The following is a 25,278-nucleotide window of genomic DNA, read 5'->3' as shown; positions in this document are numbered from 1 at the left end:
TTCTCCTGGAGGCTGTGAAAGCAGCATCCCCAGCCTCTGCTGACCTGAGGAATAGGAGTTAACCTCCGGTTTCCTTTTGTCCTGCTGCGGAGCCGACAGAGCGGGTACGAAAGGTTTTCCATGGGCTTAAGTACGTGCAGGTAAGCTCATGACAAACATACCACACATGCACGGTCATTGTCACCTTTGGCAGAAGAGGTACTCCTGAGATTTCCGAAGCTCTTTACTGGTTTGGACATGAATGCCTAGAAATGACTCTTCTGTTTCTTCCTTGCAACCAGAACTGATGAAGTCCAGGAACTGGTCATAAATCCCCTGCCATCTCTTTTCCACAGGAAACTCATCGAGACCCAACTGTCTGTGCAACAAAACAATGAAAATGAAAGGAAGTTAGTAGTTTCTCATGCTGAGGGCACCCGGGTGAGCCATGAGATTTCTTACAAGAAACTCCAGCTTTTTTAATGGTTTGAATCACAAGATGCATTTTGTGAGGTTTTCTAGAAACACCAAAGTTCTTATAGACTCTGAATGATGAGGTCTGTGTAGGAATGTATAGTGTTCCCTGATATTCCCATGTGGGAGGTGTCTAATAAGTAATGAGTTTCATAAAACTCACGAGCCCATTTTGGATCATATTCTTTTGTCCTACAATTAAGCTGAGGCTCAAAGGAGGAAAGCTCGGGAACCCAGGATTTAGACTTTCTTGGTGTCCCAGAGGATTCTGACAGTGGAAAAACCAAAGAGGTTAAGAGTGTTGAAAGGGAAGTTAGTATCATATTCCATATGATTCTCTGAAGATTTGCCTTGAGTGTTTAAGAATGGATTTTTGGTTGGCGTCATAGGAAGAACTGTCAGAGTCTGAAATCTGTTCCAGAATTGCTGTCTAAGAAGCATCAGCAGTAGCTCATTTTTTTTTTACAGTTCAGGAGGATTTGCCCAATTCAGCTATTGAACTACAGCAGGGGTAACCAACTTGAGACCAGGCCATGTTTTCAGGATATCCACAATGAATATGCATGCAATAGAGGCAATGCAGGCAAATCTATCTCATGTATATTCATTGTCGATATCCTGAAAACCAGGTCTGTTTGTGGCTCTTGAGAACTGGAGTTGGCCACCCCAAATTACAGGGATTTACACTACATAATGCAGGTAACAATATGGGGAAAACCCAGGGAGAGACCCTCTCCAAAGAGTTTCTTTGCTAGGGAATGGATGGTGAAAACACATGCAGTGTATGGAGATTTGCTCTGACTGTGATTTCCTGTATGGATTGCAGTAGACATAAGTTTACCATTCACTAAATAGTTCCTGTACATCAAGCAAACCAGTAAAGGTATTTTTTCTTTTATTTTTTACAAACCCAAACTTTGTGTTTTGTGTGATTTTTCTTTGCCAGAAGACCTCCCAAACTTAATTGCCTTGAAAGACTTTGCTTTGCCCTTCATCAGGAAAGAACACAGGAACATGGGCCACAATCTGGCCCCAGAATTCCCAAATAAGTCCCTGTGTTCTACTAGCCAGAGGAGCTATGCACAGAAGAGAGCTAAACATGGGACTTCAATGGTTTGGTTCCATAAGCTTGCTCTCAGGCTTGCTCTAGACAGGCCTGGATTTGCATTATTGGCACCCATAGGCAGCAAGGATGGGAGAAGTAGCAGGCACCCTCCTCCCCTACTCTCCCTTGCCCTCTCTTCTCCTCTCCTGAGATGTGGGGCATACGTCTCAACTCAAAGCCACTTACCTAAAGCAGCAATATCCCAATCCTGCATAGCGGCGGCAGCAGCAGCAGCAGCAGTAACCTACCTAAGAGAAATTCAGCCCAAAGCTTGCAGCCCGTGGCAGCACACTCAAGGCCCTGACTCCTTCTCCCACATGGGCTTCCTGTTACTATGGAAACCCATGCTAGAGGCAGGGCCTTGAGCCCTGCTGTGCATTTTTTTTTAGATTGCTGCTGCCTTGCAGGATCAGGACAGCTCTGCTTTAGGTAAACAGCTGGGAGGCAGACTCCAATAAAAGCATAGCACTAGTGGCAACGCTCCACACCCATCATAATTTGGCACCAGAGGCAGTTACCTCTGCCTAAATTTGTGCCTGACTTTAGGTTATTTAATCCTTCATATGTTTGCTTTCAATAATGTATGTAAAATGCCGTCTCATCACTTTGGGGTCTGATCCTGTGAGACCTGAGTTCAGCTAGGTTGGTTCTTCCTGGTATTTGGATGAGAGACCTCCAGGGAACACAGGACACTATAGGATGTGATGGCTGCAGACTCAGTAGGTGGCATCACTAATAAAGCAATACCCCAGCATTATGTAAGGGGTATGATGCTGCTGCATATGTCTTCTTTCAACCTGAGAACAGATGTTAAAAGTCCCATGGCACTTTTAGCTAATGTAGTGGTGCTATCCCAATGTTTGGCTTACTGTAGTACCCCTACATTAAGGGGTAGATTTTCAAAGCAGCGCATGGCGTACATGTGCATGCACTACCTGGCGCACACACATGAACGCCCGATTTTATACCTTGCGCGTGCAGGCGTACGCAAGTTATAAAATCCAGGGTCAGCGCGCACAAGGGGATGCACAATTGTGCACCTTGCGTGCGACGAGCCGCCCTGCCTTCCCCCGTTTCCTTCCCCTTAACCTGACCTTCCCACCCCTTCCCCCCCCCCCCCAGCCCTACTCTATCCTTTGTCTTACCTTTTGCACCTGCCTCTGGTTTTCTTATCGTTTTCGGGGGGGGGGGGGGGGAAGAAAGGGCACATAAAAAAAAAGAAACCCAAACACACTCCAACCCCTGTCACATGATAGGGGCAATTGGTGGCCCGCACCATTTTTTAAGATGCGCCAGCCGTCCATTGCTCCTCCCATGTGACAGAGGCCGGCCAATGGCACCGATAGCCCTTGTCACATGGTAAGGGCAAAGGGCCACCGGCGTCATTTTGTATACTGGTAGCCAACAGCCCAAGAGTGGGAGATCACTCCCGGGACCCCGCTGGACCACTAGGGGCTTTAGGCAAGTTTTGGGGGGTCGGGAGGGTGGGGAATTGTAGTTAATTAAATCTGAAGGGTTGGAGTGGGTTGTTTTTGGGTTTTTTTTCACGAAATAGCACAATAAAAGTTTTCCAATCCGAGGAGTGGACCGAAATTGCCCTCCCTAGACCTGAAAACGAAACGGGGATGAAAAAAAATTGTATACACACGCCTAGTGACTAGTACCAACATGTAGATCAAATTCTTGCTGTTCATTTCCTATAAGTAGTGATGGGTCTCCTTGAATCACATGGTTAATAATTGTTTATGGACTTTTCTTCCAGGAACTTATCCAAACCCTTTTTAAAATCTAGTTATTTTAACTCTTTTGATCACATCCTCTGGTGATTGTGTGTTGAGGGAAAAATACCTTCTCCAATTTGATTTACATCTTCCAATTGTTCGCTTAAAGCAGTGTCTCCTGGTCCTAGTGTTATTTGAAATAGTAAACAGCCATTCCCTTATTTAACTTGTTCTACCCCTCTCATGATTTTGTAGATCTCTATCATATCCCCCTCAATCGTCTCTTATCCAAGTTGAAGAGTCCTAATCTCTTTAGCCTTTCTTCATGAAGGAGCTATTCCAATTCCTTATCCATTTTTGTTGCCCTTCTTGTACCTTTCCTAATTTCTCTATATAATTGTTTAGATGGGGTGGTCAGAATTGCACACAATATTCAAGGTGTGGCAACACCATTGAGTTTACAGAGGCATTATCACACTAGGTTTAAAATGCAAAATGAACTAATGCTTTCACTATCATGCCAAAACCACTCTTTGTAGCATTTGGTGTTCTATGAGGTTCTCCAAGCCAAATACTGACCAATTTCAGTCGAATTTATGTAATATGGTGTTTTTCATTAAGTTAAAATAAAAAATAGGATAGGCATGTATAATTTTATTTATCCCAACAATCACAAAAGCAGTCATAAAAAGAGGGTCCTAAAATGTTCTTGATATGTATGTCCTTATGGACACTCAGAGCTAATATCAGATATTAGGAGTAGTATATTTTCTGACACCCCTCACTGGGAATTATCTACGGTTGAGGAGATTCAATGTAGGGGAAAAACCTAGAAGTTTCTCTGTTCTTTCTCAGGCAGTTCAGGACTCAAGGTAGGCATCCCTGGAGCTGCAGGGGAGCGAGATAAGTACTTGGAGTAATCACAGGGGGGGCTCTAAGCTGGAACCGTGCTCAGATTCCTTTTTGAAAGGAAAACCTGTCCCGAGTTTCTTGCTCTGTTGGCAATTTGCCCAATTTGTGGATTTTTTTAGAAAGATAGAAGAATACACTTTGGAGCATTCCAGACTCCATGAGTGTGTGGTATTCTGTTGAAGAGGTTCTGCACCAAAGATAGAGGTGGTAGGAATTTCTTCTTGGAACTATATACAGTGGAATCCCAGAGGAGCAGCTACAGGAATAAGAAAGGATCTGATTCCAATGTGAGGAGTCTACCTTCCATATTAGCAGGACAGAAGAAATCACCAGCTGTATTCAGGTTTCAATAAGAACAAAAAATATGCCATACTGGGTCAGACCGGAGCTCCATCAATACCAGGATTCTTTTTCCAACAGTGGCCAATCCAGGTCACAAGTACCTGGCAGGATCACAAGGGGTAGTGTTAGATTCCATGCTGCTTATTGCAGGGATAAGCAGTGTCTTTCCCCAAGTCCACCATAATAATAGTTTCTGGACTTTTCCTCCAAACCTTTTACCATATCCTCTGACAAGAAATTCCAGGGATTAATTATGCGCTGAGTAAAAAAATATTTTCTTTTATTTATTTTAAATATGATACCTAATAACTTCTTTGTGTTTCCCTTAGTCTTTGTATTTTTTGAAAGAGTAAGCAACTGATTTGTATTTAATCATTCCATTCCACTCATTATTTTATAGGCTGCTATCATGTCTCCCCTGCGCCCTCTTTTCTCCAAGCTGAAGAGCCCTAACATCTTTAGCCTTTCCTCATATGGGAATCACTCCATCCCCTTTATCATTTTGAGTGATACAGAACCATTATGATATTCTCTACTTTATTCTCCATTCCTTTTTTAATAATTCCTAGCATTCGCCGCACTGAGTAGGGTTTTCAACATATTATCCATGATGTCGCCTAGATCCTTTTCCTGGGTGATGACTCCTAATTTCGAACCTTGCATTGAGTAGCTATAATTTGGAGTGCTCTTCACTACGTGCATCAAGGAGGAGCTTTATATATGGTCCAATATCTCCAATGAATTATCTATGGTGATCTTGGAGTCAGAGGAAGCCCCTGCTGCTGTATTAGTAATATGTTTGCTGATGAACTGTATATATGACTGTTAGATTTTTGCTTTTCTGCCTGCTTATAGATGTAACCAGAAGAAGGTGTACATTTTACTACATCACTTCCATTTCACAAGTACATCAATAAAATTTTAATTTTAGAACAAGCCAAAACCTTGTGCCATTTGGCTTGGAGGTGTTGAGAAGTCCAAAAGCTTAAGGGCTTTGAAGCAATTCTTCCATCCTGTCAGAAGAAGCTAGGCAGACCTGTATGATGCTTGATGTCCCTGCAGTTCTGAGCTGTGCTCCTATGTTAAAATGGAAGGTTGAGCAGGGGATACACATATATGATTCCCTGGGCAATCATACTGATTTCAATCAAAGAGGGAAAGAACTCCAACAATTATTTAGTTCATTATTCCTATAATTAGATATATCTAGATGTGCAGTAGGGACTTATAGGATCATGAAAGCCCATGTACAACCAAACCTGTGGATAGTTCTCGTTCGGTCTAATGAACAATATCACAAATGGAATGGTCAGTGGCTCAGTGGTAGTGTTATGAACTACCATACATAAAGACTAAAGTTTGATTGCTGGGTCAGACCTTCTGCTCTCACATTGGGGTAGGGTGGGGGAAGACAGTTACTGTGCAGTGGCAACACCTTCAGGGTAGTAATCAGTCACTGGCTGGCTGCAAAGTTAGCCGGATAAACTTATCTGGCTAACTTTGGTGGGGTACTATGCAGTGCAACTGCAACAATAAATATACCCAACTAACTTAGAGTTAGCCAGATAACCTTATCTGGCAAACTTTAGGACTACTCTACTGCATGACCAAATTAGCCAGATAAATTATCTAGCTCACTTCTTCCCTGGAATGCACCTATGTTATCTGGCTTAATTTTAGATGGATTATAAATGGGGGAAATATTTGTTGGCATTCAGCCAGATAACTTACAGGTTATCTGGCCAGATGCCACTGAATTTGGATCCCATAATGGCTGGATTTAGGGCCCATGATTGCAGGGTTGCAGAATAAGGATGCCCAATACATGGTCCCTAGCCGAGGGCACTTGGTATTATGACTGGCCTAGATAAGTTGAATATAAAATAAGAGAAAAACTTTGATTATTTGTGAATGAAGGCTCATCATACAAAATCTCAGCCCTTGTTCTGAATGAGCTGGAAGCCCAAAGAAACAGGAGAAAACTGAAGAATATCCCTTCATCACCATCACCACAAAATAAAAAGACAACTTATAAGAGCTCAGCATTTCTAAGACCAATATGACTATTAGAAATGAGGAAGCGAATGTTAACATGGCTTTGTTAAATTATAAATAAAAAAAAAAAAGAAATGTGCATTCAGAATCTATCTTAAAAATGTGATTTTAAAGTCAATGAGCTGGATTTTCAAATCTGCATGCGGTCGTACATGTGCGCGCGCTACCCGGCGCACACACATGTATGCCTGATTTTATAACATGTATGCGCATGTTATAAAATCAGGGGTCGGCGCGCGCAAGGGGGTGCACAATTGTGCACCTTGTGTGCGCCGAGCAGCGCTGCCTTCCCCCGTTCCCCCGTTCCCTTCTGCCCCACCCCACCTTCCCTTCCCCGCCCTTTTCCCCCTACCTTTATCTTCAGTTTTCTTTTGTTTTAAAACTTACCTCAGCCCTGGGGCTGAAGTAGGTTGCACGCGCCAGCTGACTGCCGGCGCGCGATCCCTGGCACAGCTGTGCTGGGAGCCTCTGAACCTGCCCCGCCTCCGTACCGCCTCGCCATGCTCCTCCCTGTCCCTTTTTGCAAGACCCGGGACTTACACATGTCCCGGGGCTCTACGCGCGTTGCCGGGCCTTTTGAAAATAGGCCTGGCATGTGTAACCTTTTGAAAATCCAGGCCAATGAGTTTCTCAAATCTTGCGTGAAATGTAATTATCCTATCACTCTTTATCTTCTAGTTATTTAACCAGAGTCTTTTCCAATATCTTACAAGTCTGTAGTACTGTTATTTCCATCCAGATGGTGTTACTTGCTATAAAACCTTTCATTCTCTTTATTCTCCCCTTTATTCTCCCCGCGAATCTCTTTTACAGTATCGGACAAAGGAATCAGTTACAGCCAGTATCTGTGTTTTACCACACACAGATAAATCTTATCTAATTGTTGAAAGCATTAGAAAACACTGGCACGTTTTACAACTTCACCCCTCTTTCAATGAAACTCCATTAATCTCTTATCAACGCAGCAGCAACATCAAGGATCAGGTGGTGCATGCCTCTTTAACACACACTAGACCTAAAACAGCCTATGGTATACACACCAGATGCGGAAGATGTGATATATGTGAGCTCACCATTGAAGGGCATGAATGGCAACATCCCACTACTCAAAAAATATATTACAAAAATGCAAATACTACATGTGAATCCACACATATCATTTATCTTATTCAATGTCCATGCCCTCTCCTATATGTGGGTCGCACTAAAAGGCAGATAAAAGTCAGACTACGTGAACATCGGAGCCGCATCAATACAGCTAATATTGAAGCCCCAATTGTCAAACATTGTTCCCAATATTTGCATACATTTGACCAATTAAAATGGACTGTTTTAGAACAGGTACAAATTAACTCAAGGGGCGGTGACGTCATGAATCATCTCAACCACAGAGAACAATGGTGGATTTTTACTTTGGCTACCGAAGCACCAGCAGGACTCAATGACACCATTGAGTGGACATCATTACTTTAGCCTGAGTTTGTTAAACGTCACTTCCGGCATTATCTTGATTGGTCTGCAGCTAACTGAGAGATTTCTCTTTAAATAAAGTGCGGTAGAGTAATGGCGGATCCTGCTTTTTCAAGCTGTGATCGCGCACGAAGCGTCCATAAGATGGGACAAGCTTTCAACTATGTATGCCTACAGCATTGGATGACGTACGTTTGAACATATTTTTCATTTCAAAAATTAAGGTCTAGATGTTTAATCCTTGTTGTTTATATTTCAGACACCATTGAAAAAGTAAAACCCCTGAAGAAGTCCACGAAACACGGACGTGTCGGGTTCATACCGGTGTTCTTGAAAAAAAGCTGTCACCCATGCACGCTCAACATAATACGATAAGTGAACGCTTTCCATCATATAATTTACCTTAAAAAGAAAAATTCTTTCAAAAAAAAATGTTTTGTCTGTTTGCAAAACGCATTGTTCCAAGACCAGGGATTGCTGATACCAGTGATTACAAACATAAAAGTCCATACAGCGTATAACTGTGCCCATATATCATGGTTAACGCTTGAAATATGACTTTATGAGAGCACCCTCTAAGAAATATTGAGAGGCTCCCTATAAAATATGAGGTATCACATCCTATTAACACAGTTACATTGGTGATGTTCTTTTTGATTTAAATAAAACCTTTCATGCCTACAAAGAAAGCCATTGATATTGCTCACAATTTCCTTGTTATGCTCTTGTCCAGCTCTTTGCTTGCAGTATTTAGGACTCCTTGAGTCTGAAGCCCATTTCCTGCTTTATTCTTGAAGGTGCCTTCTAAAGTGAATCCATTTGGAAAAGTAAGTTTTCCCTGAAATAGGAAATAAGTACTTTTATTCTGGGTCTTTCTTTACAAATCATAAAGTCTCTTAACTAATATTGTATGAAACCCTACACAATATTAATAAAGTGAAACAAATATTATTGATAAAGTTAATGAGTGAGGTAAGTATTTTAGACCTTTGATTGGGGGAAGTGTCCACCTCTGCTCTTGCAGACTGCAACCTATTGTGTTTAATCAAATTTGTAAAATTATCCAGTTACTTAATTGACAGATGTAGTCATTGCATGTGTTATGATATTATTATACTGAAAATTAATACAGATTTTCTTGGGATCACCACCTTGTCCCTGGTGAGGAGATGTTGAGAGCTATACTAGTGTACACAGGATATCTTGGGAGCTCTACTGGTGGAAGCATGGCTCTTAGTAGAGACAGCCTTGCTAAATAGATCTGAGGAGAAAAGTCAAAGGATGGGCAGCAGGTCCTTCTAAGTTGGGAGTTATGCTACAGGCTGGTAACCTATTGCCTAAAAATTAACTTACTCAATTTACAAATTGAAGCCTCCCACAACAAAACAACTATTAAAATTAGAAAAACCATGAAAGGACAGTTTGTGAAACCTAAATAATTTTTCTTTCATATAGCTGGTATCAAACAAGGTAACAGTTGGCAAAAACATGTTTTTCTACCATCTATCATCATATACTAGAAGAATCGACTCTCACTCTTTGCTTTGCAGAATAAACTTCTCACGTTCCTCTTAAGCTGAGCTCTCGGGTGCCAGGGCCAGCTGGTCTTAGGTGCAGGCCTCTGTGAAGGTGATGATCTGGCGTGAGGGAGACACTGCAGGCCAGCATGGCAAAAGAAGCGAAGTTGGGGCAAGCAGCAATCAGGGCAGGCAGCGGTCAGACAAAGTCAAGTTCAGGCTGTGGTCTGAGGCAGACAGCGTTCAATCAGAGACAAAGGCAGGTGGAGGTCAAGCAGCATCATGGTCCAGTCCGGGGGTCAAGCCAGAAATCCAGTCCAAGGCCGAGGTCAAGCCAGAAGTCCAATCCAAGGGATGGAGAATGAAGAGGACGGGGACCACACGGGCAGGAGATGCTGAAGATAGACAAGGAAGACTGACCACGAAGACAAGAACTCAAGACGAACCAGACTGCCAAACAAAAACAGGAAAGAGCCACAGAAACACACAGCAGGAACAGGAACCGGGAGTGAGAGTCTGGAACATGAAACGGTGGAAAAACACTCTTGAAGCGAGACAACCTATTGCCGAGGCACTGGAGGAGTGTCTGGAGGAGCTTTATATATGGTCCAAGCAGTGACATCATCAGAAGGCACCTTCAGGCCATTCCCACCACTGGCCCTTTAAATGAGAGGAGATAAAGTGCACGTGTACCTTAGGAGCACCCGGGAGGGCAGCAGTGCAGTAGGCCAGCTGGGCCCGGAATCTGGTCACGTCAAGTTGCAGATGCGCCGCGGATGGCCGCAATGCAGACAGAGGGAAGGCAGCGGTGCAGTAGGAAGGCTGGGCCCGGCGTCTGGCCATGTCAGGCTGCAGAGACGGCGGGCAGCTGTGTCAAAGAGAGAAGGACCAGGCCCAGCATCAGGAGCGTGAGTGCAGTGGTCCATAGCTTTGCCACACAGGCCACGAAGTGTAACATGCATTTAGTTTAGAAGAGTGTATACATCTTTGTTCCACAGTATATTACTCTATGATTCAATGAGCAATGAAGATTTTGGATAATTTAATCCTGGACAAATGTACCTAATGCAATCATCAGTGGCATTTTAAGAAATCTGAACTTTGACTCTTTGAGCGCAATTGAAAACAATTGAAAAAATATATTGTATATACACATGGTTATAAGAAAAGTTAATTCTGCCAAGCAGAGTGAGAGTCAATTCCTCAGGTATGCGATGAAAAATGATGAACAAGCCATTGTTTGGCAAACTGTCACCTTGTTTGATACCAGCTATATAATTAAGAAAATTGTATAGGTTTTACACACTGTCCTTTCATGTTTTTCTAAAAATAAACTTACTCATAATCTTTAAAACAGAAATAAACTGGAAGGGCCTAATAGATTTCATAGGGCAGCCTGTATTGACAGTGATTTATGATGAATCCAGGATAGACATTAATGCCTAATCTAGGACAGATTTATTAATATGTTCAATTTAATTATCCACTGTAGCAACAGTGTGTATCACAACAATTTGTCACACTAAATTAGAAAAAATACGAATTAACCCCCCCCTCCAACATATACATATGTAATATAAACACAAATATGCAAACAAAATAAACATATTACAATTTAAAAAAACACCTAAAAATAAAAGGTCCAAAACGCAAATAAATAAGCCTTACAAAAACAGAATGCATCAATAATAAATAAATATCACAGCAAGCATTGCACTTAGGAAATTAGAAAAGCAGCCGGTTATAACTATGCAAGAACAAAATGTTTCAAGAAATGTAACTATCAAAACACAAACTACGTCCGCCATATGAACTACATCCCCCATACTTAAGCTTCCGAACTCTAACCAGACTTTTCCCCGAAGTCCGGTATTGTTTCTTTCAGTTACGTTTTTTCCTTCCTTTTCATTTTCTCATTCAAGTATCATATACATATTCTTTTGTTTACTCTTGACCCCAGCTCCTATTACCTTGTTCTATGTAAGGCTGATATATATCAGGAAGTTCATACTATTTACTTGTTTATTTGATCCTAGTTCCTGTAACCCTGTTCGATGTAAGGCTCTTGTTTTATGCTTCCCCTTTTCGCTGTAAACCGATATGATATGTACTGTTTGCACATGAATGTCGGTATATAAAAGTTCAAAATAAATAAAATAAATAAATATTTGTTACTTTACAATAATCCCAACTACCCAGAGTTTCTAAAAAAGCCGCAATGTAAAAGGTATGTCGGATAAAGAAATCTGCAGGCCCCTGCCCTTTTTCCTCACTTGGAGGGGAATGGGAGACAATTTTCAAAGGTTTTTTTTTTTCTTCCCTGAGCAAACACTCATTTACTCATGGAAATTCCTTAGAAATTGCCCCCTGTTGGTATAATCCAATGATCAAATGTAGGCCACCTGCAACCTATCTGGCAACTAACTCCTCACTTTGTCTTTGCTGTATACATAATACATTATTGCTACAGTAGATCAAATCTATTTTGTGAAGAATTTGTATTGAAAAGCCATCTCAGTGCTCAGTAATTCTAACCAGACTCCAAAAGGAGCCTTCAGGTTTTCACACTGAATTAATGTAAGGACATGTGGAAGAGAAAAGGCTAACAAAACCAAAACTTATTAACAGGGACAGAACATCAAGTGCTTATGGTTCTCAGCTCAGTCACCCTGTGATTGTTCTACATCAGATAGGGACTGGTTTTAAAATTCCCACATTTCTGGAAAGTTAGGAAATGCTAATTAACTGTTCAAGAACTTGTAGCTCTCTCATACTTTATTTTTTATCAAGGGCAGGATCCCACCGACACCCCCTTGCAGCTGTTTCTAAATTTTAATAGCTCCCAGAGGCAAAATCAATGACGTACAATATTTTCTTTACTTCCATTATGTGCCGTTGTGTTTGCGGAAGATTCATGAAGTGCACATAAGCATATTTAAAAATAACAGCAACAACCTGGGCTGATACCAACCACTGACTCATACCATCTGCAGTTTTATTTACCTTCCTCTTATCTCATTTAGGTCTGTCTTTTAATAGTGCTTGTATCTAGGTTAGTTTTAAAAAAAAAAATGTTTTATACTTCAGAAAGCAACTTAATATATTGAGCATCCAAACTGTGTATCTGAATTCTGGGACCTACAGGTGAATAATAAAAGACTTGCAGGGAGTGAGGAGATGAAGCACAGTAAGGAATAGAACCAGGAAATTTCAAAAGGAGACAACAAAGCATAAAGAGTTTGTAAATCATTTCTCCCAAACATTGATACATTCACCATCAGATAAGGGTTCGGATCAGCAGAATATGATCTGGGTTTCTAAACAATGTTATTTTATACTTACAACCTAGAAAGCAATGGAAGACTGCATTGGGCTTCCAAAAAGGTACTGGAGTGACCATGGTTAAAACCATGAGAACTGGGGGAGGGGGCAAATATTTTGCACAATGTCCTTGCTAGTTTTGGTAGCTGTGTAGATCATTAGAAAACTTAATAGTAAGCCATGGATGTTGGATTTAGTGTTTGATCTTGTAAAAAATGATAAAGGGTGATGACAAGGCTGGAAATGGTAGAGGCCAGTACTTTAACAGATTCTGGGCAACCTTGGGACTGAAACGGAGGGCAGTGGTAGGAAAAGGGTTGAAAGTTCAGGTAAATGGCATTGGAAGGATGGGGGAGGAGGCGGGGAGCTGCTGATGGGTTGTGCATGGAAAGTTATTGTTAGGAAGCACTAGGAGAGCGGTTCCGCTTACCAGGGGATTGTGTGTTCTTGGACCACGGCTCGACCCCAGAGGAACTCCGAAGAGGTGCCGCGGCAGGTGAGGCATGCCCAAGCATGGGCTGGATAGAAGCGAGGCTGGACTTAACACAGATGACTGAAGATACTGACCCTCCTCTGGACCTGCACGCTTCGGAAGACCAGCAACGCAATGGTGGTCTTAATGAACAGTCCACCGACCGTTCCAAGCCCTTTCGGACCTGCCGCTGGGTAATGGCAAGAAGCGGCAGGCTGGATGGAGACCAGGGCAGTGAAAGCCGTAACATGGAGATTCAGACGAAGACTCAGGAACAAGGTACTTGGGTACACAGACGAAGACTCAAAAACGAGGTACTTGGGCGCACAGACGAAGACTCAGAAACAAGGTTCATGGTATTCAGAAGACTAAAGCAGGTTTCAAGGTATTCAGAAGACTCAAGCAAAGTACTGGGTTGAGACTGCGCCGCAGCATGCTCTACACAGCCCACCCACGGGACTGGTTGCGGACCAGGCTGGACTCGAAGTAGTCTCTAGACGAGGTGTGGAATAATGAAAGAAACATGTCTCATATGTGCCCCACACAGCCGCCAGTGGCTGGTCGCAGACCACGCTGGAACGGCACAGGTACTGGCAGAGTCTTTGGCATGGACGGAGAAGGCACAAGGAACTCCGTAGACCAGGGACAAGGACAGAAGCAGAAGTCTCCCGGAGGTTTGTGCTGCAGAAGAGAGGAAGGCATTGCACCACACGGCGCCCTAGACATCCTGCCCGTGGGACTGGTCGCGGACCATGACATGGCACACCAGGAAAGGTGGAGACGAGGAACCTGGGGTTCAGGACATCGGGACTGGATCACAGACAACCGGGACAGGAGACGGACATCAGGACTGGATCACGACCATCAGGAACAGGAGATGGACATCAGAACTGGATCATGGACATCAGAAGCGGAAAATGGACATCTGGACTGGAACATGGACATCAGGAATGGATCACAGACTTCAAGACGAGACATGGAGCTCCAACAGGAAACAAAGAACACAGGACCTTGAAGAAGAGCTGGAACAGAGAAGACTCCTGGAGTGACTAACTCCTTGCGAAGGCAACGCTGGAATGAACGCTGAGCCCTTTTGTAGCTGAAGAGGACAACGCCCAGGGAGGAGCCAGCAGGGGGCCACACCTGGCTGTCCCTTGAAGAGGAGAAGCGAGGCACGCGCCCGCGCCTATGGAAGCTGAAGGAGAAGAGAGCAGGGACGTTGCTGACATCCTTGCCATGGGAAAGCCCACTGAAGTAAGCAGGAGCGGCTTCAGCCGCTAAGAAAGAAGAGAGAGCTTCAGGCTGGCTGCAGGAACTGAGAGGGACCCGGGCAGTAGCAGGCACCGGAAGGGATGGCCGCCCTGCTGGTTGAGGACCCCGGCAATGGTGAGAACGGCTCCCTGCCATCCTAGGACTCCGGGAGCGGCAGCAGTGGCAGCGGCAGTCCCTGCTGCAAAGAGAGGAGAGCAGGAGCTGCAGCAGCTGACCTGGCTGCGAGGGAAGGCTCCTGGCACTCAGCCCTGCTGTGCAGGGCAGGAGAACGCGGCTCCCGTGCCGTGTTGGAAGGAGCAGCGTCAGCGGCCCGATTGGCTGCGGGAGGTAGGGGGCCTGCTCACGCTCCTCGCAGGCAGGTTCACAACAGTTATATGCCTAGTGGAAGAATCTTAGCTGGGCAGAATGGATGGGCCAACGTGATCTTTCTTTGCTATCATTTTCTATGTTACTATGTAGAAACAGATAGATAAGGACATGCACATCCCTCAGGCAAATATCTATATCTAGAAATAGATGTAAATATTTGCCTGAGGGACTAGACCAACCTTGCTCAAATATTGATTTTATTTATGAAATTGTAACCAAACTTTATTGGCATCTGTTAGAATGTACGATAACCTCCATTACATACCTTAGTCTATGTGCCTATTTGTAAACTGTTGCGATGGTATATAACTTAGCGATGGTATAGAAAAGTTTTTAAATAAATAAATAAATAAATGTTCTTATGTATAAATATGTAGAGATGTGAATCGTTTTTGATTTTCATATCGTCCTTCGTTTTTGGCCCGCAGCGGGAAATTCTGTTTTCCCGCGGTTCGGGTCTTTTTATTTTGGGAAAAGTCGTTTTTCGGGTTAGTGCACGCTAACATTTTAGTTGAAATTGTCCAATTCGGCAAAAACTAATGCACGTCTCTAAACTATATATCTTTTTTTCACAATTTAAAAATACAGATCTCTCTCTTTCACTATGGGCCTAATTTTAAAAAAGCATTTACACACTTAAAATTGGGTTTTACCATCTAAGTGTGCTTTTGAAAATTGCTACAATATAATGCCATTGAATTGTCCATAGGTTTCATCCATGTAAAGTAGACTTATTTGGGTAAATGGCTTTTGAAAATTGCTATGACAGTATGCTAAATTTATATACTGAGAGAGTAAAATCTTAGGTAAGGATAACAAGGGAGAACTTTAACCAATAGTAACTAGTACACTAAAGGTCCAATTTCGAGAAAGGACTTTCTCAGGGACATGTAATAGATTTAATGGTGGCCCCTTTAACTCAGTAAACCACTATTCTTTTTCCAGAAGGGAGAGAGATGGCCATAACATACAGTTCCAGTTATTCACCAAAGCTGTGTGCTCCCTATAGTCTCAGAGTTATCCCTTTTAAATAATCCTTAATCTGAAAGGGGAATTTCAACTAGCTGGACTGGCCTGCTAGCTCCCTCATGAAAACTGATACCATAGTAGTTCATGGATTGTCCCTGTTCTGGTGTACTTTCAGGCCTGGTGGAAGGATAGTTAGGATACCACTTCTAGGACCATTAAGGAAGTGCACAGTGCCATGCTACTAAATGAAGACTTCAGTTGGAAACTTAGCAATATACCAGTATGGAGATCATGGTAGCAGCAACCGTGCATACTAAACTTTGTATTCCTATTTCTTTGTATAAATTGAGGACCTAAAGAAGAAGACCTGGGAGCTGAGATGAAAACATTGGGCGTGGCTGAATCGGCTGAGTGTGAGGCAGGATGGGGCTGGAGGTAAGTTCCTGAGATGGCCATCAGGGAGATTTGAACATTGTCTGTATATGTCCTGCTTCCTTCATCGGCTCCACTATTGGCCTCCCACTCTGCAAGGCCCTGTCTCTGCCTTGAGCTTCAATCAATCCTCATGCAAAAAAATCTTTGCCATTGCCATTTCTCTGTCACGAAGCGCGACTTGTAACGCGCCCTCTGGCCTTGTATGAAACCGGTGATGGTGTTAGAACCCCCTCCTAAAAATGTTACCAAGGAAAGTAAATGCTCTTAACCCATGTACTATACTTGTAAGTTAAATCTTTTCAGAGATATACACAAGGGCATCAGACAGAAACTATTGAAGATATTCCATTCAATAATGTTTTTGTAACAATGTACACTGAGGTCCGGAGGAAACTCCAGTCCTTGAGGGCCATACATCAGCTGGGTTTTCAGGATATCTCTGAATGAAGCACTAAAACAAGTACATGTCATTAGAAATGGGCGCTTGGAGAAATTCTGAGGGGAAGGCATTTGGCCTCTATTTTTAGGGTTGAGGGATTGTGGCAGTGTGTGGGTACAACACAAGGTGATGATTAGAGAGGGAATGTGCCTTCTTTGCCTGGAAGTCACTGTGAAGCCAGGTTTGGGGAGTCTGCCTCCATTCCAGCAGCACTGGCCTGTGTTCCTCAGGCCCTTGACTCTAGAAGATGCAGAGGTGCTACTGAGCCACCTGGGAGGAATCATGGGTCAAGTACATGGGATTCCTTCCTGTGACTAGATGGAAGAGGATTTGTGAGCACTGAATGCTATCTCTTTTGAAAAGGATAGACTAAGGTCTAGTCCCTGTGTAGAACAGGGAAACAAGAAATGAGATGATATTATTTTGGCAGGGATCTTGAAAGAAGTGCCTTTGTTGTTGTTGTTGTTGTTTTTACTAATGTTGCCGAAACCGGCCGAAACCGGCCGAAACCGGCAACCGGCAACCGGCAACCGAAACTGGCAACCGAAACCGGCAACCGAAACCGGCAACCGAAACCGGCAATTTTAAAAAAAATTATATTCTGCTATTTCACACTTCAAGCGCTATAGGTATTTTCCTATCCCTAAAGGGCTTACAATCAAGGATGATAACTTTCAAAGGGGGCGCATAGGCATACATTTACGCATATACATTAAAACACTCCCAGGACGTGGTGACTTTATAAATTGCGTGCGTGCTATAAAACAGCCTGCTCATGTGCCTCCAATATTAAGTTTATGCATGCCCAGCTACCATATATTGGGTTTCTGTCATGTAAGTTGCGGAATTTTATAACAGGCCCATGTCTAATCCATGACCAGTTTCACCAGTTCCCTCAGTGTTGTGCTAGATCCTCCAAACCCCCGCTGGTTTAATAGTTTGCATTCCCTCCAGTTAACCCAGACCCTTTGAACCCCTCAGGGATGGCTGTTTTTTAACTTACAGTTTGGTTGGCACAATTAAGTCTGACTTGTGTGTACGCTAGACTTTTAAAATTCACTTTCTACATTTAAAATTCACTTTGATACAATGGAGGGTAAAGTGACTTCCCAAGGTCACAGGGAGCACCAGTAGGATTATAAACCCTGGTTTCTCTGGTTTTTAGCATGCTATAACCACTAGGCTACTCTTACTCCTCAAGAAATTGAATACTTTTACGAGTTTTATGAGTAATGCTCTGACCGCTGGTATCGGCAAATTGGTAAAATCAAAAGGTTTTATCTGAGGATACCCGTTGGAGTTAGACCCTCTTTTTCTACGGTGAGGGTTCAACAGAAGCCACTAATAAGAATTTGGGGAACAGTCAGTGGGGTCACAGAGGTGAAAGAGGTTTGGTGCTGCATTATACTTACAGTCCTATACTATCTGTTTGACCATTTTTGCTTTTGAATCCACATAAGAGACTGGTGCTCAACAAAAGGCATCAGACACTGTCATTTTATGTGTCCCAACAGGGAGTTACATCCCTAATGGATTAAGATCCCTAAAACAGATTTGCATTCACTCTGGCTCAACTGTATGCAATCTCATATTCATTAGCGATAGCCTGAAAATCCTGACTGATGTGTGCCCTTTGAGGACTGGAAACTCCTTACTCCTGATCCGCACTATTCGCTAAAAGGTTTCTTATTCTGCAAGTATAGAAAAAATGTTCACCTGAACAGACTGCTAAGTTGTTCTAGATCAGGGGTTCCCAACCCTTCAGGGAGCATGGACTCCTTTTCAACCTCCAAAAAGGTTTGCAGACCCCCCACTTGTCTCTTTAAGTTTTACATGCTTTTAAGTTCCATATGGAAAGCTGAACAATGTAATAAATAACATGTACTTCAGAATTATTTTTAATGCCTAAAACTTAATATTAAATAAGGAATGGTTCCTGATATAAACTGTGCTCTCTCTCTCCTGCCCTCCCCATATGGCTCCTTCAGGAGTGCTACTTCCCACCTCTAACATGACCCCTTCCCTCCTGCCCTTCTATGGACCTCCTCCCCCCCCAGTGATCTCCCTTTTGCTCCTTCCTCCCTGCAGCCCCTTCTCTGTCTCTGTTCCTCCTGTCTTCCTCCTGTGACCCCCATCCTGAGTGCTTCTGTTCCTCCTGCCCCCTCCCCTAAGTGTCTTGTCTCCTGCCCTGCTTCACCCCACCCATGATCCCTTCACTAATGTCTTCCCTTCTGTCCTCTCCCTACTGTATCCCCTTCCCTGGTCTCCCCCCCTTCCTCCCTCCTGCCCTTCCTTCATGGCCCCTTCCTGAGTGCCTCCTGTTCTCTTTCCTTGCAGCCCATCCCTGGTCTTCGCTCTCTTTCTCTCTCCCTAGGCCCCGTCCCAAGTTTTCTTCAATTTATTTATTTATTTATTTGGATCTATTACCCACATTTTGAATAAAAAATTCACCCAAGGCGGGGTGCAACTTATTTGAAAGGTAACCTACAGTTTGAAAGAGATTTAACAGGTCTAGTCTGAAGGACTAAACTTGATATCCATCAACAAAAGTACTAAAGTAGGTAAAATGAAGAACCGGATTAAACGTGAACTAAGTCAACAGGACTAAGAATACAACATCTCAGTGAAAGCAGCACAGAGCTAATGAGATAAGAATAAGACTATCTCTGCCCAAGAATAGTTTGTAGCAGCATTTTCAAGGCACCCATATAAATACAAACATCTCAATAAACAATAGATTGCAGCGGCGTACTTAAGGCGCCCCTGTAAGATGCCAAGCAGTTTTATAGCACCCCCTGCTGCCCTTTCCAAGTGCTTGCACTCTCATGCTCTCCTTCTTGCCCTTTCCTCCCTGGGACCCCTTATCTGCCGCCTTCTGAGTGCTGTTCCCACTCTGGCCCCTTCCCTCCTGCCCTCTTTCCCTCCAACCCCTACCATGGCCATAATACTCGCTCAAGACAGCTTTTTTTTTTTTTTCCTCTCACTGTCGGGCCAGCAGGACAGCCACAGCGCATGGAGCAGTGGCCAGAAGTGCTCCTCGGGGGCCATCACTCTGCTTGCTGCTGCCTGTGGTCGTGTGGAGAAGCAGCTGCTGAAGGTGCTCGTGCCACCCCCTCCTCCTCCTGGCACGGCTACAGACTCCTCGTGGTGGCAATCAACCGTACTCTTCCCCACCTCCTTTCCATGCCAGTTTGGGCTTCCCGAGGCTGGTGTCTTCCTCTCCTCATCACGGGGTCAGGCAGTGGGATTAGGCAGCAGGAGCCTTAGAGCACAGCTCCTCAGAGATGAGGTCAATCTGCGCTAGCAGACCCCCTGTAATGACCTCACAGACCTCTAGAGGTCCTTGGTCCCCCCCCCCCCCCAGTTTGAGAACCACTGTTCTAGAATGTAATGAGCAGGAAAGAAATACTAGCGGTGAGAGAAAAGAAAGTTTGGCTTACCTTTCCATCCATTTTCAGCTGTTCTGTGAACTTGCCTTCAAAGACAGAATCATCTTCAGAGATGAGAATTCCTGTGCCCTAACCGTTCAAGAGTACACAGCAGTAGTTCATATAAAACACTGGCTTCCACCAAACCTTTGCATTTGTTTACATAATTACACAGTATCTTAAACATCCCGTCCATTATTTTCTTATGGCATTTCTGTACCAATTGATTTTGTAACTAATTCTTGTGACAGTTATGATCTGGAAATGTATTTCTTTAATTTTTAAATTTATCTGCTGCCCAAAGTCCTAAAAACTCTAAGCGATTTACAAATAAAAAAAGAAACAATAAATACAATTTAAATTGTATGGGGCATATTTTGCTGTTTCTCAGTGAGGCTACGTGAACCAACATGTAGTGCTATCTACCATCTATATCTCTTCATCCCTCAAAAACAGGAACCTGCCAGCTCGGATTGGCCAGTTCACACCATTCCATTGCTTGAAAATCAAATATCTTTCCCCATACTGTGCCTATGAATATAATTTTTCATCGAATAAGGCCCAGTATGGGGTGGCAAGTGCCCAATTAGCAGGTATGAATTAAAGTGCATGAATAACCTTTTTCAATAAGTTTGCCTGTTGTCCCCAAAACTATAGTGTACAGGCAATTAATAAGAATATAAAAAATATCAAATCACACAGAAGTAGGACAGAATAAAGACACACTTTCAAAAATGGCAATACAATGAAAATGAATAACTGTAAAAGCAGAATACATGTCATCATGGCATACAAATGATGACATCCATCAGTCTGCAGCATGCTGCTGGTTTATTGTGGCATTGCACAGAGAGTAATCTTCAGAGTCCTATACTGTGCATCTCCTAGTTCTATATAACTTTCCTCTTATAGGCAGAGTAAGGGATTAGTGAAATCAAGCTTGCTTGAAAAATACTGCAGCTCATGACCGCCTACTTTGGTAAATACTGCAGAATGAAGACAATGTTTATGCATTATTACCGGGCAGCTGGTTGCAAACGAATTGAATCTTCCAAAGCCTGATTTGCTTTTTTAAGTCCGATGAATGCTTTAATAAAAACTTAGATCTTTATATTTACAGCCGATCTCAATGCCTGTACTGTTGTGTAACTGGCATGTAAATTACATGCAAAATAACCAAACTATCTAATTGACATAGTTTCTCTAATAATCAGTCAAAGGCTGGAGCCGACTAATAAACATCATCAACAGGTCTTATTCTGAGTTCATACCCTTTGCCAAGATTCTTAACAGGGTAGGACCCAGAAAACAAATCGGAAGCCGATCAATTATGCTGAAAAGCAGGATGAACAGGAGTGATCGGTATGAACTGGGATTCTTTATTGGTGTTGGCCCACACCAATAAAGAATCCCTGTTCACACCGATCACTCCTGTTCATCCTGCTTTCCAAGATTCTTAACGCCAGCTGTCAGCCAGACATACTGTATATATTGACCAGCACAGTTTTCAAGATTCGGTCTTGATGCTGCGGCACATCAGCACCAATTTGCATATAATCTGTATCACTCACTAGGCACAAAAAGTCAATTTTTACTAAAAAAAAAATACCCAAAACTTTACATTAAAAAAAGTTGCCTTAAAAAAAAAAAAGTCCCTTTTTAACTTTTGTCCAGGCATCTGCCCTGCCTCCCCACCCCAGTCTATCATCCATCTTGCCTCTTTGTTCCCACCACAGTCTTTGCTCCCTTCACTGTCTCTCAAGCTTCCTTCTCTCTCCCCATATTCCCTGTTTCCTCTCTCCCTACCCTCCTGTCTGCAACTGATTTCTCCCTCTTCTCCTTTCATTCCTCTCTTCCTCCCTATTCTTCTGTCCTTCTCATCCGGTGTTTCCTTCCTTCCAATCTTCTCTCTCCTCCCTTCCCTCACTCCTCACAGTTTTTCCTCCTTCTTGGTTTCTCACCTCCCTAGCTCACTCTGGCTAGCCACAGTCGCCTCCCTCCCCGTGCCAGTGCCTTTTATTTCCAGTGAACCCAATGATGCCCGTGGTGACTTTAGCCCATGGACTAACACTGACATGGCAGCCTGAGCTAAACTCTGTAGCAGTTGCTGTGACCGCAGATTCGCAGGAGACTGGAAGTGCTGATTACAGACAGTCAAGTCACCAAACACGCCCGTCAAAATTTAGGATTTCCAATGATGATGTTCAGTTTTAGCTTCAAGCCATTGAAGTTACAGCATATTATTTCTATTCCAAGGAAAACTGTACCATGAGTGCTGACTTCCATTCTAGGCCTGCTGCCTGCTGTCCATTCTGCAGGATTTATTACTGCCTATATAATCCATGCACTGTATTAAAAAATAAAAAAAAAAGAGGCTTGCTTCCCAGCCTCTTAGCTAACACTAACTTTTAAGTGCGTTACAGTAAAGTATTCTTTAAAAATGAATTGTTACTCACAGCCATCTTATCCATAAGAAATGTGCCTTGGTAGCAGACACCAGACTGAGTAACCACAATGCCTGTGCCATGCCTCTGGTCATTCTGCCACATCCCAATGTACCTCTGCCCACTGGAACACAAGACAAGATCAAATCCATTTCATTTTTTAAGGATTAATAGGTTTTAGTTATAGTTTCAGCAGCAACTTATACTGTGTGAATTCCCCTCAAATCTTTGGAAAGGGAGGCACATGCATGATTAGAGCATTAACTACAATCAGGATAAATCTTGGGGTCTTGGGTTGAAGTCTCTACCACGAATCTCTGTGTGAGTATGGGTGAGCTTACTTTATCTCTCTGTACCTCAGTTTACCTGTTTCCTCTTCTCCACATCGTCCTGCCAATCATACTTAAGTAATATCTTTGACCCTTTACCTCTCTCGCCTTTGCAGGCTGTCTTGTGGTCCAGGTACCAGAACTGAGCAACTGACACACTGTCGGACACACAGTAAACATAGCACTCAGTTTGCTTTCTGAGGAAAGTGCAGCTAGACAACTAAATGCAAGTACAGGTCACCAAAGAAGGTCAAGCTGTCTAATGCAGTGGTTCTCAACCTTTTTTCTGTCAGGACACACTTGATAGATGGTCCTCACATGCGAGACACACTGAACACATGATCGTCATGGGGTTAACCCTACCCCCACCCCCGACCCTCTGTAATGGGTACAAAGCAGAACTGACGATACAAAAAAGGTATTCTGGTGTTAGCTCAATAACAGCAACACAAACTCCCTCTACTACCAGGCGCAATAGCCCTACTTTTAAAAAGACAGCAGTTCACCACCAATGCAAGTCCTATTGAGAAACCACAACAAATACACGCGATTTACCTCACCTCAGTCATACACACAAGATCGACCTTCACCAAGTACAGAAATAACACAAATGACAAATATGAAGACAAACTGGAATGAAAACCCCAAAAAAGCCACTCTGCATGCAGAGCAAACCTGGAGAAATGGAAACAGAAATATAGCACCTAACAAAGTCCCAGGATCTGCAATAATGCACACAAACTAATCCACTCAAAGTTACACCTGCATTATGGCATGCACTCACATGGAACAACCCTACCTATAAAAAGGCAGCACTACAAATATTAAACGAGGCCCTAAACACCAATACACTTCCAATTAGGGAAACAGAAAAAGCCAAGCTGTTATAGATTCCTACACAGAAATAATTTTAAAACTATATGAAAAAATGTTTCAAAACAGCTGATGAACAGAACATCATCCAACAATTAAAAACTCTTAAAAATTATTAAACATTCTTCAAACACCAATAAAATATTTCAAAACAGCAGACACATTACATACTACCCAATAATTAAAATGGCAATTAATCAAGAAAAATTAACTTAAAAAGCCACCTTTACTTACCCTCTCCAGCAGTTCTCCTACTCCTTTCCCTTGCAGGCCACACCAGTAGCTGCTGAAGCTGTCTTCACTGTCCTCTTCCTTAGGGACCATAACCAGTCTCTTCTCTCTCTCTCACACACACACACACACACACACACTAGTCACACCTTCAGGACCAGTATCTGTCTCTCACACACCAATCATCTCCCCAACCAGTCTCTCTCTCACACACACGCACACACACACACACACACACACACACAAGCACACACATACCAGTCATCTCCCTGATCCGTCTTTCTCACACATATACATGTCACCTCTCTGATCAGTTTCTCTCAATTACACAAAACTCTCGCTCTCTCTTACTTACACACAGGCTTTCAATCACACACAGGCTCTCTCTATTTCACTTACAGACAAGTTCCCAATCACACACATGTTCTATCTCACTTACAAACAGGCTCAATCACATACATCTCCCCTCTCTCTCATAGCACCATGGCTCCCAGACATTCTCCCTGAAGAGACTCCGAATCCAACAAGGACTTGTCCGATTGTAATTTCTGCACCCAGCAGAGGCCTGCTCTTAACATAAAACTGCCCTAGCTCCCAGAGCAGAAACTTCAAATATCTTCTTGAGATGAAGTTTGAGCTTCCTATCCTGAAGGTCCTTCAGCACTGCAGCACCATTCACTGGAATAGTAGTCTTCTTAGTAACCACTGACACCGCAGCATCTACCTTAGGGACCCTGAGAAGGTCAAGCGCCTCTTCTCGATGTGGGTACAACTTATCCATCGCCCGACTGACTTTCAGCCCTGTGTCCAGTGTATCCCATTCTCTGAACAACAGGGCACTCACAGACATATGAATAGGGAAGGACTTAGTCGGACCCCAGAGGCCCAGCATGACAGGATCAACAGCTCCCAATTGAGAGCTCTCCTGCGGAGCCTCAATACCCTCCTCCAGAACTGCAGGAATAAGAGGGACCAGCTCCTCCTTGTGGAACAGATGGACCACCTTGGGGTCATCCCCTTCACCAATCAGACACTGCGCCAGCACCTGCTCAGGGTCCTGAACCACCTCATCCAGGTCCACTCCTTGAGGATCCTTGCAAAGAGAGTCCTCTGGAGCTGGA

At 43.3% G+C, this 25,278-nt stretch overlaps 1 protein-coding gene across 5 annotated transcripts in view; it reads right to left on the bottom strand.

The window, feature by feature from the left end:
* Positions 1 to 25,278, bottom strand: part of ALS2CL (ALS2 C-terminal like) — a 297,669-nt gene that overhangs the window by 90,977 nt on the left and 181,414 nt on the right. For all 5 annotated transcript variants that reach the window (XM_029588275.1, XM_029588272.1, XM_029588276.1 and 2 more), the window contains 4 exons: positions 22,737 to 22,848; positions 20,293 to 20,370; positions 8,766 to 8,896; positions 185 to 358 (listed from right to left, as the gene is read on the bottom strand). In XM_029588275.1, coding sequence (XP_029444135.1) covers positions 185 to 358; positions 8,766 to 8,896; positions 20,293 to 20,370; positions 22,737 to 22,848 — 495 coding nt within the window. The remainder of the gene's footprint in view (positions 1 to 184; positions 359 to 8,765; positions 8,897 to 20,292; positions 20,371 to 22,736; positions 22,849 to 25,278) is intronic.

Source organism: Rhinatrema bivittatum, chromosome 2 (genome assembly GCF_901001135.1).
Source record: "Rhinatrema bivittatum chromosome 2, aRhiBiv1.1, whole genome shotgun sequence".
In the NCBI taxonomy this organism is placed as follows: Eukaryota; Metazoa; Chordata; class Amphibia; order Gymnophiona; family Rhinatrematidae; genus Rhinatrema; species Rhinatrema bivittatum.
The sequence above is the reverse complement of the archived record's forward strand: the minus strand, read 5'-3'. Positions and strand labels throughout refer to the sequence as shown.